The following is a 15,792-nucleotide window of genomic DNA, read 5'->3' on the forward strand; positions in this document are numbered from 1 at the left end:
AAAAAATACCAGTTTGTCTCACATGACTATAATTAATTCATAATTAGCTAAATTAGAAGAGAATTATCAGTAGAATTCAAATGAGTGACCGATCAAGAAAGGTCATAAAAGTTTTTTTTTGTTTACTGTACATACAAGGATATTTCTGATTGGTTAAAACTCTTAAGCATATGCAATAAGAACATAATGATATTATTAAGAATACATGATAATTCATTAGAATCACCAATTAATCAAAAAGTTTAATTTGACACTAAAAAATAAGGTAACCAATCTTTAACTGTTAACAATTCAAGGAAGGAAACTGATCACAAATGTTACAAAAGCCAATACATCCACAATATGAGAAAGTGTATCAATCACAAATGAGGATGTATAACATAAAGAAAAGTTGCACCAAGTAGTCAGAAGAGTAAGTATACCCTGCCTAGCGCCACGTCCACCACTGCTGCTCGACCTAAAAAATCTTATGTTAGGTAATTTGAGTCTTGAATATATGTAAATAGTCTTCAGAAGTACTAGAAATGTATAAAAATCGTATAGTTGGAATATATTTTCTATATATAACAGTGTCTTTCAAATGCGGATAATTCTGGACACACATTGATTTGAAGGCTGAGCTGTGAACACTATTACTGAATATCTTAGCTAAAAAAAATCCCGTTTCTGAGAATTTTGAGCACATCTGTCTCTTTAAAATGACGAGACCATATTAGTCATCGAAGACTCCTTTTGTTAATACCTATCTGAGCAATCAACAACAGCTTTGAAATCAGGCTGGTGTTAACCCCTAGGGGTTCGGTGTTAACGCTGAAAGAAATTCATGAGAACACACTATAGCTGCGGTATAGCTCAACACACTGCATAGGCGTAGTAGACGGAAGGGCAGCTTTGGCTTTTGACCCGTACGCCTAAGACACCCGATGTTGAGATGTTGTCAATGCCAACATTGATATAAGTTACACCAACACCGCTGCCCTTTTTCAAAGTTGGTGTGGAAGTGGGTGTTAATGTTGTTTCAAATCACCCGTTGTCCCAACTAGACATGACCTTATTTATTTATAACATGGTTATAACGTTTGGTTGTGGTGACGCTTAGCTGTGGTATATCAAGTTTAAATGTATAGTAAGACGCGAGTTACCCAAGCTTTAGCCCCCCTTCATGGTCTATAACTAAATTGTATTCATATCATCATGGTGTAAACAAAGAAGTTTTTAACCTGTTTATTTCTGGTGTGAATAAATAAACCAAGTTCTAACGATCCGAACCGCAAAACGAACATGCTTTCAAAACCGCTTATGAACTTTTCACACGAGGAAGTATATCAATCACAAGTAAGTATTTCATTATGAAAAGTGGTATCAGATCTATCTATCTCTACTTTTAAACGATAGATATTTCAAAATACACGATGCAGATAGATGAAGAGTTTATAATTGTGGGAATATGTGCTCTACAAAGGTATGAGTAAACTTCACGTTGTGTTTTTTAAACTTTTAATACAACAGCATACATCATACAGTATTTACAACTGAGACAGGTTGAGGGAATGTGTCCGATGGTAAGATGGCGGTGAGAACATGTGGACAATATTTCTGACTTGCGCACTCAAACAGATATCGTGCAATTCGACTGTTGCTAAATATAGATAGGAGTTGGGCAACAAATTATTCTATAGTGCGAACTATTCCACATATTGGGGGCGGGGGCAAGATTGCTCAGCAATGCGTCGGCTTCTTCTCAGCTCCGTCTGTGGAATAGTTGTTGGTTCAAAATAATCTTCTGGTTCAGATAATGTTACTTCCAAAGGGTAGAGTAGATGAATTGATCTGTTGGTTTTACCATGACTTGTTTTGATTTCTACTTCCTCCTCAAAATACTCCAGTTGGTGTTTATATAAAAGTCTAACTTCAACATCATGGAGCTCTTGAACTGTCAGACGACCTTCTGCTAGTAATTCTCTGGAATGTTGTCGACTTTTCAACAAATTTAATCTTAATACAATTGCCAAGAAGACTGGTATAGGAACTGAAGCGTTCAACATCAACCAGTTGTGACAAATAACCATTTTCGTGACTGTCATTAGCTACAGCAGACCAAGTTATTTGTTCTTGGTTTGAAAAATCAGCTGAAGGATTCCATTGTGACCATAAATCTGGATCTTTCAGCCATGTTGGTCCTAACTTCCAAAGTGATGACTTCTGTAAATGGCTTGAAGTATATCCTCTGGACAAAATATCAGCAGGGTTGTCTTCAGAACTTACATGTGACCATGAGTTGATGTCTGTAAGTCGACGAATCTCTGCAACTCGATTTTGGACGAAGGCAGGCTGTTTCTTGGAAGACGTTAACCAATACAGGCAGATGGTAGAATCTGTCCAAAAGTGGCTAGTTAGGTTGACAAAATCTTTCTTGAAGATACCAGTCAGTACAACCGCAAACCGGGCACCAATCAGCATCGCTGTCAATTCCCATCTCGGAACTGTGTACTTATGTTTAGATGAAGCTATCTTGTACTTTGAACCCATAAATACAATGGTATCTTCTTGAACCAGGTATGCTACGCAGCCTACTGCTGTTGACGGACAGTCATCACAGAAACTATACCCAGTGTCTTCTTAGGAAACTGCATCGTATCTTCTTTAATTTCCCAAACCATACCAAGTAATCCAGATGTTAGAAGTGAAGAACCAGAACCGTCTGCGTCGATGAGATCTTGCAGCCTCGGCGAATTTGTAAACCATTGACGAAGATTCATGTCGGCATCTCTCATTAACTGACGTGACATTCGATAGTAGTTAATTGAAGATTCTTCATCATCTTGACCAGATAAGACGTTATCGCAGTACAGCTTACTCTGGAGGTCTTCAGCAATCTCAGTTGATGGACCACCATTGCAGGTAATGTTCTTCGAAAGATGATAACTGATTACTGTATACTTTTAAAGCTTTTTCTTGATCACCATCTTCATACCATATAAACCACACGTAGTCTCTATCTTCTTCTAATAGTTTGATGCGAAAAAGGCTTTCTCAATATCAGCGACAAATGCATATTTCTTGACTCGAAATCGTTGCAAAAGTTCGTATAGTGACTTTAGAAGACATAGACCTGTTTGCAAGCAGTCATTCAGGGGTACAGTTCCTGCATTAGCAGCAAATACAACTCTCAGTGGTGTAGTTTCGCTCCCAGGTCGTAAGACGAAGAAATGACTCAAATAGTGTGCATTGGTTTCTGTCCATGCTGATTCTGTAGGTACTGGCTCTATGTAACCCTTTGTCAACTGCTCTGCTATAATCCGATCATAAGGTTCCCATAGATGAAGTTTCAGCAATCGTTGTTTAACCTGTTGAAGACGATTCAATGCAATACGTAAATTAGACTTTAAAAGTGGATGACCATCTAACCACGGTAGAGGAGCAAAGTATGTTAGATCTCTGTATTCTATCTGGCTGATGAATCGGTCGACGAATTCTTTGTCTAGAGTTACAGGATTTGAATCGTTGATTCCAATTGACTCAATCTGTAGAGCATTGTGAACCCGTCGATAAAAATCCCTGTCAAAATCACTAAGTAACCAGCTTACATCTTCAAACGAATCCATTGATGTACCAACTAAACATTGTGTTGCGCTTTTATCAAATTCAGCATTGGTAGAGGCATCAAGTAGTGGACCAGATTAAAGATAACCTAAGTTGGATGCTTGTGCTGTTGGGTAGCCAATGTAGACTTGTGGTTTCAAGAATTGCCATACCGAATCTGCACCAATACGTATGTCGACTTGAAAACTGGTATGCTGGAAGGTGTCTGCTAAAGTTAGACAATCAGACCAATTTCTGCAATCTGTTGGTTGTACAATGATGTCCTTGAAATGAGTCTCAATGGTAACTGGACCATCTTCTGTAATGATGCTAACTAACCCAACATCATATACTTGTTGTATAGATTTACCATCAAATGTATCTACGTTAACTGACCTCTTCGCAAATGGCTTGATACTCAGCTTCGACGCATTATCTATGGTGATGTAGGAAAGTGTGGATCCTTCATCAATGAACAAATTACTTAAAGCTGTACTATCAATTTCTGAGCTGTAGCCACTGCAGTCTTCAGAAGTACTTGGCTGGTAGGTGTTTGTCTCTGTAGAAAATGTGTTCCACCATGAGACGGCAAGGTACAAACATGTTCCCTTTGTATTTAGTTGTCGCCGTAGTCGATTTTCAGAATTGTTGATGCAGTTGTACTTGGCTGAGTCGAAAACGATGACTTCTTTGTGTAGTTCTGTGTAGTGAGCAGTCGTGCACCATGTAAAGCTGTATGATGAGCTTGCCTGCATACACAGCATTTCCACTCACTGGTACAGGAATCAACTGTATGTGAATCCCTTAGGCAGTTACAGCAAAGGTTTGATTTCTTCGTAGCAGTAAAGCGTTCATCTGCTGGCAAAGTAAACTGGAAAGTACTATGTCCTCCTTTGCAAAATTGGCAAAGTTTTGTTGGTCGCTGAAATGGTTTGGTTCTTTTCCCTTGAGGTGATTGTTTTGAAGATTGGTGTGTTGCTGACATGGTTGTAGCAGTTTCAAATAGATTTTCAGTTGGACTGTCATGGTTAGATATTTTAAACTGATGAGATGCAGACTTCGGTCTGGATTGTTGACCAGGCTGGGCAATGTAGGCAACCTGTTCCAACTTCTTCACCTCCTTATGAATGCAATCTGGTCAAGGCTAGGGTTATCATCTGGGTACTGCTTCAAGACTTCTGCAAGTAATTCAGAAGGTAGTTTCTCCAACATAAAATTCACCATAAGCTACAGCATGTAATGTAAAGTGTTGACAATGATCTAACATCAGCGTTGATACCATCATAGAAGAGTCTGAGAGATGCAGCATTATATTGTGGTTTAGTAGCAAACACAAGTGCAGTACAATGTGAATTTTTGATAGCAGTCTTATTACCAAAATTGTCTAGCAAGTAGTGTATGAGCTTATAGATTGATTCCATTTCATTTCATGGGGAAAATGCGACCAATCTATAAGCTCCCAAAAAAGACCTAAACTCCCTACATTTCATAAAATTCTTACATCCTACATTTCATAAATTCTTACAGCAAAACATCCTACATTTCATAAATTCTTACACTTAAAAAAAGACCTAAACTCCCATACACCAAAAAACACCTTCAATCAATTTCCTACATTCCATCAAAAAAAAAGCATATTAAAAATACCCTTATATAAAATAACATAACATTTTTTAATAGCCTCGTTTTAAATAATGTTATTTTTAGTCTAGAAACTTCTAGAAAAGGGAGATAACTCTTTTTTTGGAAACACAATTTCTTCATTAAATTAACATTTAAAAATAGGATGAGTTTAATTCTAAAACACAGATTCGAAGATTATTCGGGCGACGGTATCTTTTCATCAATATTTTCTCTAGGTTCAAAAATAATTCCAAAAATAGCTAGCTTTGTTTCAAAAAACAAATCACTCATTTCAACCGGAGCGAAAGCCATCGGCTCAATCGCGCAAGCGGGCAAGAGTAAAAGCGACGCAGTGAAACAATCTAACGAGTTGAAAGAATTAGAGCTAATAAGAGAACTTCGAAACAGGAGAATAGAAGAAAGGAAAAGAAAAGGTTTTAAAGTTATAGGATAAAAATGATAGTCGCTCACGCTTCAAAAACTTATTTCGGTTCAGGAGATATACAAAAATCATTGGGTTCTCTTCCTGGATTTCCATGGGCGAAATATCTCGGAGAAAAACATCTTCCCGGTCATAATTACACTGGTCCAGGTACTAGCTTAGATCTGCGATTAGACGAAAACGATAAACCCAAACCAGGGGAAGAACCAGTCAATAGAGTTGACGCCGCTGCGCTTAAACATGATATTTTATACAAAGACATAAACTTCAGACACGAAGCAGACAAACAAATGATAATCGAACTTGAAAATATTCCAAATCAAACTTAAAAGCAAAGATGAAATTAGGCATGGGATTAGCGGATGAAATTCACAAAGAATTCAGAAAAACTAAAAACTTTTTAAAAGTTTGTTTGAAAAAGATGAAATATGGTCAGCCGATTTAATTCATATGCCAGTCGAAAGAGGATTTAAATATTGCTTAACAGTTATAGATTTGTATACGAGATATGCTTGGGTTATTCCTTTGAAAAACAAAATGGGATTATCAGTCAAACAGGCATTTGAAACGATTATGAAACAATCTAACCGACATCCAGAAAAACTGAGGGTAGATAAAGGAAGTGAATTTTATAACAAAAATATGAAATCTCTGGGATTTGAAATTTACAGTACGCATAACGAAGGTAAAGCTGTAGTAATAGAAAGACTTAACAGGACTCTAAAAAATAAATTATTTAAAAAGTTCACGGAATTGAAATCTCAAAAATGGCTTAAAATATTACCAGAGGTTGTAGATGAATACAATAACAAAATTCATTCATCTATAGGTGTCACACCAACACAAGCCACCAACATTCCAAATATTATAAAGTCAATTAACGCGCAACATAACTATGAAAATGAAATAAAGAATTTAAATATCAAACCCAAATTTAAAGTCGGAGATCGAGTTCGTATTTTCAAATATAAAAGCAAATTCGAAAAAGGTTACGTTGGATACTGGACAAACGAAATATTCATCGTTGATAAAGTAAACAGCACATCTCCTCCGACATATGAATCGATCAAGACAAAGAACAAATCATAGGAAGGTTTTATCAACACGAACTTCAAAAAACCGACTTTTAAAAGTGAACGAATTTCTCGAAGATGAAGAATTTGATAGAAGATTAAGAGATGTAGACAAGCATTTACGCTTTCTTAAATTTAAATTTAAATGCAAATTTATGTTCAAAATATTATTGAATATGTTTTATCAGAATATAATACAATTTTTTTCAAACACACACTACGTATATATTTCATCAATTGGGTTTTCAACAATACTCCTCAAAAAAAGCGACTTTTAAAAATGAATATCTTTCTCGATAAATATGGAAACGATACAACCACAAACTTTCAACTTATGAGATGGGCGAATGAGTTAAATATATCACCGTTTTATTATTGTATGAGAGATGAAATAAATGATCTCAAATATAAGAAAGGTAAATTTTACGCTATAACAAATATACATACTTCCGATCAAAAAGGAGTTCATCATTCTGCTTTGTACAAAGACTCTTCAAATGACTTATATTTCTTCGATTCTTATGGATTAGAACCCACAGAAGAGATAATGCAATTGACTAATAAACCAATCAAATGTTCTTCCTTTCAAATTCAATTACCAGGACAAAAGTTTTGTGGTCAGCTTTCACTTTGGGTTTTATATCAGTTGAGTTTAGGAAAACGATTCAAAGAAATTGTAATAAATTTAACTCAATAAAAATGGCGAACAAGTTTGGATTAGGTTCTTTATCTTTAGAAACTAAAAAACCTAACACTACAGCGTGGATAAATAAAGCGAAACCTTACTTTGTGGATCAAATCGGAGACACTCTTCAAGGTGATTTAGATATGAACAATTTCCAAGTAACTAATTTAAAGTCTTCGGAAAACGATAATGACCTGTTCACAAGAAATATTAACGGGATCAAATAAATTTAATTAAAGTAAATAAAAACCATTTTGAAGATAAAATAAGTAATGATACTAAACTACAACAAGAGGTAAAAAGATTAATAAGTTTTATTCAAAGAGAATTGGTCAACGTAGCGAATAAAACTGAGTTACAAAATTTAATTTCATTAATATCTAAATAAGAGGATAAGATTGCAAAACAAAAATTAGACATTCAACAATTAATAGATAACATTCCAGATGAAAATGAAGATACGTTTCAACAGGAATTAAATGCTCTGGAAACTAAACTTAACAGTGAATTACAAAAAGAACTAACAAATATTAAACAACAAATACAAAACATAGATGGTAGCGAAATCAAAACCTATATTCAACAACAAATACAAAACATAGATGATAGCGAAATCAAAACCTATATTCAACAACAAATACAGAACATTGATGATAGTGTTACTCAACAACAGATAACCACTATTAATAACCTATAGTTTTAAAACAGGACAAAAATATACTCGCATTAGAAAAAAAGTTTCTCAAGAAAGAATCATATTATTTCAATCTTCCATTTAGAAATTTGATTACAATGCTTCTATTACTGATAATATTGATAGATCAAGAGAGTATGAATATAAAAAATATGGAATTACAGCAAATATTAGAGTATATTCTGTTCCAGATGGTGATATTTCCCCCCAACATATTTTTGATTCAGATGTTGATTTAAATTCATTACCTTTTATTTTTCGAGGAAAAATTACAATTGAAATAACATTTCCTATACAGGTAAAAGTTGAAACAATATTCTTCAGACAAAACTCACATATATATCTAAGGCTAAAAAAGTTCTTCAGTTTATCAATGGTACAAAAAATGTAGAAATTAAAGAATTTGAACGACGAAAACAGCAAGGATAAACACTTATATGAAATTAAAACGAGTGGAAAATATATAGATAGGTTTAGAATGGTTTACCAGATAATGAAGAAGATGAACTTACATTGCTTTTTTTTGATATGTTATTGGAAACGGAAACTCCACCATCAATGAATATTATTAAAAATCCAGAACCACAAAAAGAAGACAATGTGAGTTATGAGTTTTTACAAGCAACAGACTTTGAATACGTAAAACTATATTTTGTTGATAATGGTAAATTTACCTCAATTGATATTCATAAAAGTCAACAAAAACAAAATTTTTTCATAAGAGATGATGCATATGTTAATATATCAATCTTTATTAGAAATGATAAACCAAGATTTTCAGTTCATCTGAATAAGATTAATGATTGGAAAGAACAAATATCGTTAGTAACTGTAAAAGTTGTTATTAATAAACACCTACCAGCTTTATCAGAAGTTATCTTAATTTAATTACCTAAAAAATGGAACTCGAAAGTAGACAACAATACATGATAGAAAAACAAAACGAACTAAAAGAAAAACTAAAACAATTCAACAAATGGAAAAACATGGAGTAGAATCGATTCTGTTTTCAAAACATTAAGTACAGTTTTAACAGTAGGGATAACGGTGGCAACAGCCGTAACCGGTGGATTAATGCTTCCAATAATTGTCCCAACTGTATTAGCCGCGTTCACTGCCGTTCAAACTTCATCTTGTGGATTTATTACTTTAGGTTTTACATCCAAAAAGAAAGCTTATTATAAAAAGAAAACAGAAATTTTAAATACATATCTTAATAAATTATTCATTTTTTTCGAAAGATCGAGAGAAGATAAGAACATAACCATTGAAGAATTAGAAGAATTCAATGAAATTTTAGATAAATTTGATGTAGAAATATCATCAATAAAAGTTAAAAATTCCTAGTTAAAAATAGTTGCTTAAAAAATATGAATAAAATTGAAATTTTAGACGATGAAAAATTCATATCAAATGAACTTTTTTCCAATGTTATTAACCTTATCTCTGATGAATTTATAATATTTAAAGGGCAAATTGAATTAGATGGAGAAATAATTCAAGATGGAAAATACAAACAATACATGAAATTTGTAGGTTTTAATACCAAAAATTTTGTCAATTTCTTTACTACAGTGGATAATAAATCGTATGCTTCTGATTGGTATTTCACAAGAAAAATCATTTTCCGTAAAAACAATTTCAAAGAAATAAAAAGATCAAAAAAAGGTAGTGGTGTTACCCTACTCAAAAAGATAAATGAATATATCGGTATAAATTGTTATATACCGAGCGATGGATACTGCTTTGTAAAGTGCGTTAATCGTGTTTTAAATGAAGACTACACAAGAGATTTTCAAGATTTCATCAACAGTTTTTCATAATCAAACAAAAAAGGAGTTATGACAACTGCTAGAATCTGCGAATTCAATAAGAAATTTAATACTTATTTTCAAATTTATATGCCCAAACATAGACATTTTCAACCAAAGAAAGTATCCGAGGAATTAGATTGGGTATTTTACTTACATAAATCACATTTCTGTCTCATTAGAAGAAATAACAAAACCTTAGGCATTAAAGACATAGAAGATAATTACGATGAAAACGTATGGAGAACTTGTAGAGATGATAATGCAAGTTTCACCTCTAAAACTAAACGTTTTTCCAACCATTCCCAATGATTGTTTATACGCATGGGATTGCGAAACCTATAACGAAAATAAAGCCATACCTTATTCTTGCACGTTAATTAATTTAGAAAAACTAAGAAAATTTTTAGACAGTATAAATAATCTCTTTCCAGATTTAAAGCCGACAGATCCCATTCCAGAAGAATTTTAGAACAAACTCATGAACACTATAGTAGAAATATTTCAAATGTTACAACGTTTAGGAAAAATAGATCAAAAAAGAATAACATTAATTGCTCATAACGCTAGCGGTTTTGATAACTGGAGATGAAGATTACAGAAAATATGGAAAAGACAGAAAGAAATAAAGGGTAACTCTTAATTATTTGCAAAATATTAATTTCATATGTTCCTATCAACATGAATCATCTAGTTTGGCGAAATGGGGTAATTCATCTAATCTACCAATGAATTTGAGAAAGATCGAGGATGTAGACAAAATACACCAAAGATAATTGGGAGCCTTTAAGACACGAATGGGAACCTTACGCTAAAAGAGATACGTTATGTCTCGGAGCTTGTTTGATAAAATACAATCAAGCAATGAAAGAAGTTGTATTTCAGAATATTTCCAATAATATAACGGCTCCTTCTTTATCTTTAAAGGGTTGTTATTATTTATATCATTACGATAAAGAAATGATTGAAGTACTAGAATGGTTCCGAAACACACCGAAAAAGAAAACGTAGAAAAAGTTTACTCGCATACTCACCCTTTTATAAGATATTTTATCAGACAAAGTATTAAAGGAGGAAGAGTTTCGGCAAATCGAAAATTATTTGAAACGGATAAAATGGATGTAATTTGTAATATATTAAAGGAATACACAGAAACAGCAAGTGATAATATAATAGATTTATTCAAAGAATACAGCGCTAGCACGAAAGATAAAGCGGAGGTTCATTCGAGACTTACAAAAAATAAAATGTACTAAACTAATGGCCTTTGATGCTAACGGTTTGTACGCTTCCGCCATGTCGGATGTAGATAGCGAATATCCGAAAGCGGAAAGTGGTAGACCATTTCGACAAGAAGAAAATAAAGAATTTCTCAAGCTCTTTAATGAACAGAAATTCAGACCTAGAACTGCTATTTTAAAAGTCTGGTTTGAATATCCTACCAACATGTTCTTCCAACCCATACCAGGTAAAGAAAAATCACTTTCACAAATAGAATAGGTAAAAAGGAAACTGGCACTAAAATCAGGTTCAGAAATGGTTTCTCTCACGACGTTTTAACATCGGTCGATATTCAAGAAATAGTGAAAGCCGGTGGACGAATTATTAAAATAGATGGTATAGTTTACGAAGAAAATTTTAAAACTCCTCCCTATAGAGAATATATTTTAATTTTAAGAGATCTAAGAAATAAATATAAACGAGTAGGTAATATCGTAGGTAGTAATTGCATGAAATTATTAGGCAATTCGTTTTATGGTAAATCTATTCAGAAGGATATAACTACATCGAGACATTTATGGAGTGAAGCGACTTTAAAAGCCAACTTCGATTCACACGTTATACACTACGAAAAAGTAAATGATAGTCAATATATAGTTGAGATAAATGAAGAAGAACCTCCTAAATCTACACGACTAACACCTAGTCATTTGGGATCATTCGTTTTATCTCACAGTAAAAAAATAATGAATAATTTTATTCGCGTGATAGATGGATTTTATAAGCCTTAAATATACTATACGGATACCGATAGTTCATAATTTCGTCTAGCAATTGGGAAAAATTAAATGAAGCTGGGTTGGTGTCCGAAAATGATTATTGTAAAGGAAAAAATGATTACGGTGATGGTGGAATTATATTTGGTTTATATTTAGCGCCAAAAGTTAAATATAATATCGTTCTAACTTCCGACGGTATTCTAAAAGAAAAGAAAACGTTTAAGGGTTACTCTAAAGATAAGATATCCGTAGAAGATTATATTCGATTAGCTAGTGGACACGATGTAACGAATGAATATAAGAAACCTTGGGTAAAAAGTTTCACCAATGGAGTAGTTATTCCAAAGGCTGATGATAAACAAAAGAAAGTTTTTAGAAGTTATCTAAATCTCGTTAAGAGAAAAGCACCAAACAGTGAAGGATTCATGTATCCTTACAACGACGGAAAAGAATTGAACATAGATGAAAACTACGAATTTGATAATTTCGATTACCTTACTATTCAAGAAGAGAATGAAGAGTGTTAATTTTTTTGTTTTAAATGAACTTGAATAACAATATCTTCGTTATAAATCTATTTTTACCATCTTTGATTCCAGATTTATATCTTTAATCATAAAGGAATTAAGTGGTAAATACGTCGTTTGAAATGGTTTCTCTATAATTCTATATCCAATAGGAACTGTGAATGTTGGAAGACTGTAAATAATCTGACGTTTGTATTTATTGAAAAATCCAGCGTTTATCAAATTGCAATGTATATTTATCACATCGATATCATTCTCGATATCAGCTTTGTGTGGTGCTAAAGTGGATTGGGCGTATACTCGTTTATCAAATCCTAGTAACGTATTCAATGAATTTTCTACGTTGAAAGCAACTTGACTATTATTTCTTAATATCAATTTTATTTTGTTCAGATTAAAATTACCTTCGAATTCAATATTGTTTTTACCATTGACACTTCCTCCATATTCAGATAGGTATTCGTTAATGGCTATGTATTCGTAGCTTCCTGGTAGTAAACGTATGGTTTAGAACGTAACTGCGTTATCTGTTGATATTTTTATTTGATTATTTTTTTCGTTGATATTTCTAATGGAATTGTAAACAGAAAAATACTTGAATCCCAATTCATATTCTTGATTGCGATCGAGTTCGTACTCATAATGTAGAGAAAATTTAATGTCTGATTTATTTGAGGTGATGACGAATAGTTGTTCTTTATTTGACATTTTTAATCACGCTTTTATAATCATTTTTATCTATAATACCTTTCTCTAGGAGTCTTTTTAATATACAATTTACTTCATTATATTGTCTGTGTGATCGATGTCCTTCCTTCATTGCCGCTAATATTATTTCTAATCTATTAAGTAGTTCCTCGTTGTTGTCGAATAAAAACGTTATTCCTTGTCCACTGTTTTCTCTAGCTATCTCCTCCTCCAATTCGTCTATTTCTCGTATGATTGGTGGATAATCTTCTGCATAATCATCTGATTCCTCTTCATCAGGAATAACTTTATTTAAATATTTTTCCACATCTTGTAATCTTCTTGTTTCGGGTCCCGTCTTTTTAATTACATTTAGAAATTTTGAGTATGCTAGTAAATCCTTGTAATCGGCAATGCCAATATACCCCCATTCATTAAATCTATTAACCCTTTCGTTAATGTAAATATTAAGTCTTTTGTATCGATTTTGAATATAGGGGAACCTTTATTAAATTTTTATTCTCTATCCATTAAACAATAACTCATCATTATCAACAATTGGTGAAATGCTCTTTGGTAAATCTGGGTCAGGGTTTGAAAAATGTTTTATATCATCTAATGTCCTAATTATGATTTCATCATCTTTAATGGGATATTCTATTTGTTGAGGAGAAGGAAACGGTGGTTGTTGAATTTGTTTAGGTGTGGGTTCTAATTTCTTTTTAATATCCTCTTGAGATTTTAATATGGGTTGAAATAGAGTTTGTAGATTTTCCGTTAATCCGAGTTGTTGTAATCTGTTATTTTCAACTTGAGTCTTTATTTTATTCTTAGCTTTGATATATTCTTTGTTTCTTTTTAAAATATTATTCCAATTATTTCAATTTTTTAAAAAATAAAATTTAACAAATGTCTGTCATAACTCTTTCACCCGCAGGTTTTCTAGTATTAAAGAATATATATACATGATCATTTGGGTTTTTCCATTGAGCTTTACAAACCTTTTTAAATGCATCTCTGTCCATTCCGTGATTTTTCGACTGAATGATTTGAGATAAATCTTTATCGTTTAATTCAAATAATAAAAAACAATTTGCATTTTTTCTAATGAACATAGAATCCATCCCGTAAAAAGATTGAGATATATATGTATATGTATATGCAATGACAGTTGTGATGTCTTCCTTTCGTGAAGAATTCTTGTTGAACAGCTTGATTTCTTTGCGCAACGCAGTCGTTAAACAATATGAAGTTCTTTCGTTTGCTATCAATATTAGACAAGTCTAGATCATTAACATTTTTCGTAAGAAAAACTTTTATTTCCGTTGGATTCTTTGCTTCTATGTAGTTATCTATGATATTTTTTATTTCCACTTCTTCTTCGTTATCTTCGTAATATTGAAATAGGTCTTGAACATCTTTCTTTGGTAGATATTCTAAAGCTATGAGAAATTGATAATACGATTGCTCTGGTGTTGTTGTGTAGATATACAAAGAATCGAAATCTAAAAGGTTTGGTGTTGTCAACATGTTAAAAGTGAGATGAGTTTTCCCAGAACCGGAACTACCGCATATACACATGAGCATTGGGTTATTAGGAAATATTTCTGAATGATTAAATTTTTTGCCCATTTTTCATTATTTTAATTTGTTCCAAAAATCACTCCTTCTCCTTTATACTTTGAAAGAAATATTCCTTCTCCAGTGTGTATATTTTTTAAAAATATTCCATTACCCTTATGTTTGACTTTGATTTCTCCCGTGTCAATACTATTTACTAATTTATTTAATCCTTGTTTAACAGTTTTCTTGGTTTCTTCCCCAAATCTTTTTCCAAATTCTTTTATTGTGCCTATCATTTCTCCCACTCCTGAACCTCATGCTTCCTTTTCCAGTGCTAAATTATGTCTGCGTTCTTCAGCGGCTTTAGCATCATCTGCTTTCTTTGAGAGGATGGTTTTTGTTATTCTAATAGCCGCTGCAATACCACCAAATATTAAAGGTAGAAGCAAAGGTAAAAATCCACCTTCTTTTGCGTTCGCGTCAATTTTGTCTAAACCTATATCGTCTCTGACTTTACAATATTTGTATTTATCAATAAGTTTTTTAGTTATGCTGATTTTTTTACCGTTGAAAGTTATTACAGCTGGTGAAGCTGTTTCAATAGTTTCTATTATTTTCATAACTAAAGTTTCTGGTTTCATTTTTAAGGGTGTATTTTTTACTCAATTCTTATCATTCTTCTATCTGCTATTTTAATTAAATGTTTTGCTTCTTCCAATAATAAACAATAACCTGTCACATCTCCTTGTGTTTTTTCAATATGAATATTTATGTTGACTCCTGTTTTGAAAAGATCTTCTTGGTGAGCTGATAGATCAAAACAGAAGATTGGATGATTAAGTGCAAAATCTACATATTCAAACTGAGGTGGATTTCCAAATAATTCACACATGTTTTTATAGTTTCTATACAATTCATTATAATCCTTTGTGGTTGGATTAATTGTTAAAGGTTGGTTAGGATAATTATCGTTGTTTAACCTTACATGGACTTTATGGATTAAAGGATTTTGAGTTTGGTTCATTGCCACTCTAACGACATTATTGTTATTCGTTTGAGAATCTGGTAAGTTCTTGAAACCAGCCATTAAATATCTTGCTGGGTT

General features: G+C 32.6%; 4 protein-coding genes across 4 annotated transcripts; 2 read left to right on the forward strand and 2 right to left on the reverse strand.

The window, feature by feature from the left end:
• Nucleotides 1-7,419: 7,419 nt before the first annotated feature.
• Nucleotides 7,420-8,102, forward strand: LOTGIDRAFT_165376 (hypothetical protein; the record flags this gene model as incomplete). The annotated part of the gene is made up of 2 exons (XM_009062394.1): nucleotides 7,420-7,563; nucleotides 7,797-8,102. 2 exons carry the CDS (start codon nucleotides 7,420-7,422, stop codon nucleotides 8,100-8,102), a joined length of 450 nt encoding a protein of 149 aa, XP_009060642.1.
• Nucleotides 8,103-11,206: 3,104 nt separating this feature from the next.
• Nucleotides 11,207-12,437, forward strand: LOTGIDRAFT_165377 (hypothetical protein; the record flags this gene model as incomplete). Its single annotated transcript, XM_009062395.1, has 2 exons — nucleotides 11,207-11,378; nucleotides 12,067-12,437. 2 exons carry the CDS (start codon nucleotides 11,207-11,209, stop codon nucleotides 12,435-12,437), a joined length of 543 nt encoding a protein of 180 aa, XP_009060643.1.
• A 697-nt stretch (nucleotides 12,438-13,134) lies between these two features.
• LOTGIDRAFT_165378 (hypothetical protein) lies at nucleotides 13,135-14,248 on the reverse strand (the record flags this gene model as incomplete). Its single annotated transcript, XM_009062396.1, has 2 exons — nucleotides 13,135-13,482; nucleotides 14,126-14,248. 2 exons carry the CDS (start codon nucleotides 14,246-14,248, stop codon nucleotides 13,135-13,137), a joined length of 471 nt encoding a protein of 156 aa, XP_009060644.1.
• A 753-nt stretch (nucleotides 14,249-15,001) lies between these two features.
• LOTGIDRAFT_165379 (hypothetical protein) lies at nucleotides 15,002-15,328 on the reverse strand (the record flags this gene model as incomplete). Its single annotated transcript, XM_009062397.1, has 1 exon — nucleotides 15,002-15,328. One exon carries the CDS (start codon nucleotides 15,326-15,328, stop codon nucleotides 15,002-15,004), a length of 327 nt encoding a protein of 108 aa, XP_009060645.1.
• Nucleotides 15,329-15,792: the final 464 nt, after the last annotated feature.

The sequence above is a fragment of the Lottia gigantea genome (genome assembly GCF_000327385.1).
Source record: "Lottia gigantea unplaced genomic scaffold LOTGIsca_51, whole genome shotgun sequence".
Lineage (NCBI taxonomy): Eukaryota > Metazoa > Mollusca > Gastropoda > Lottiidae > Lottia > Lottia gigantea.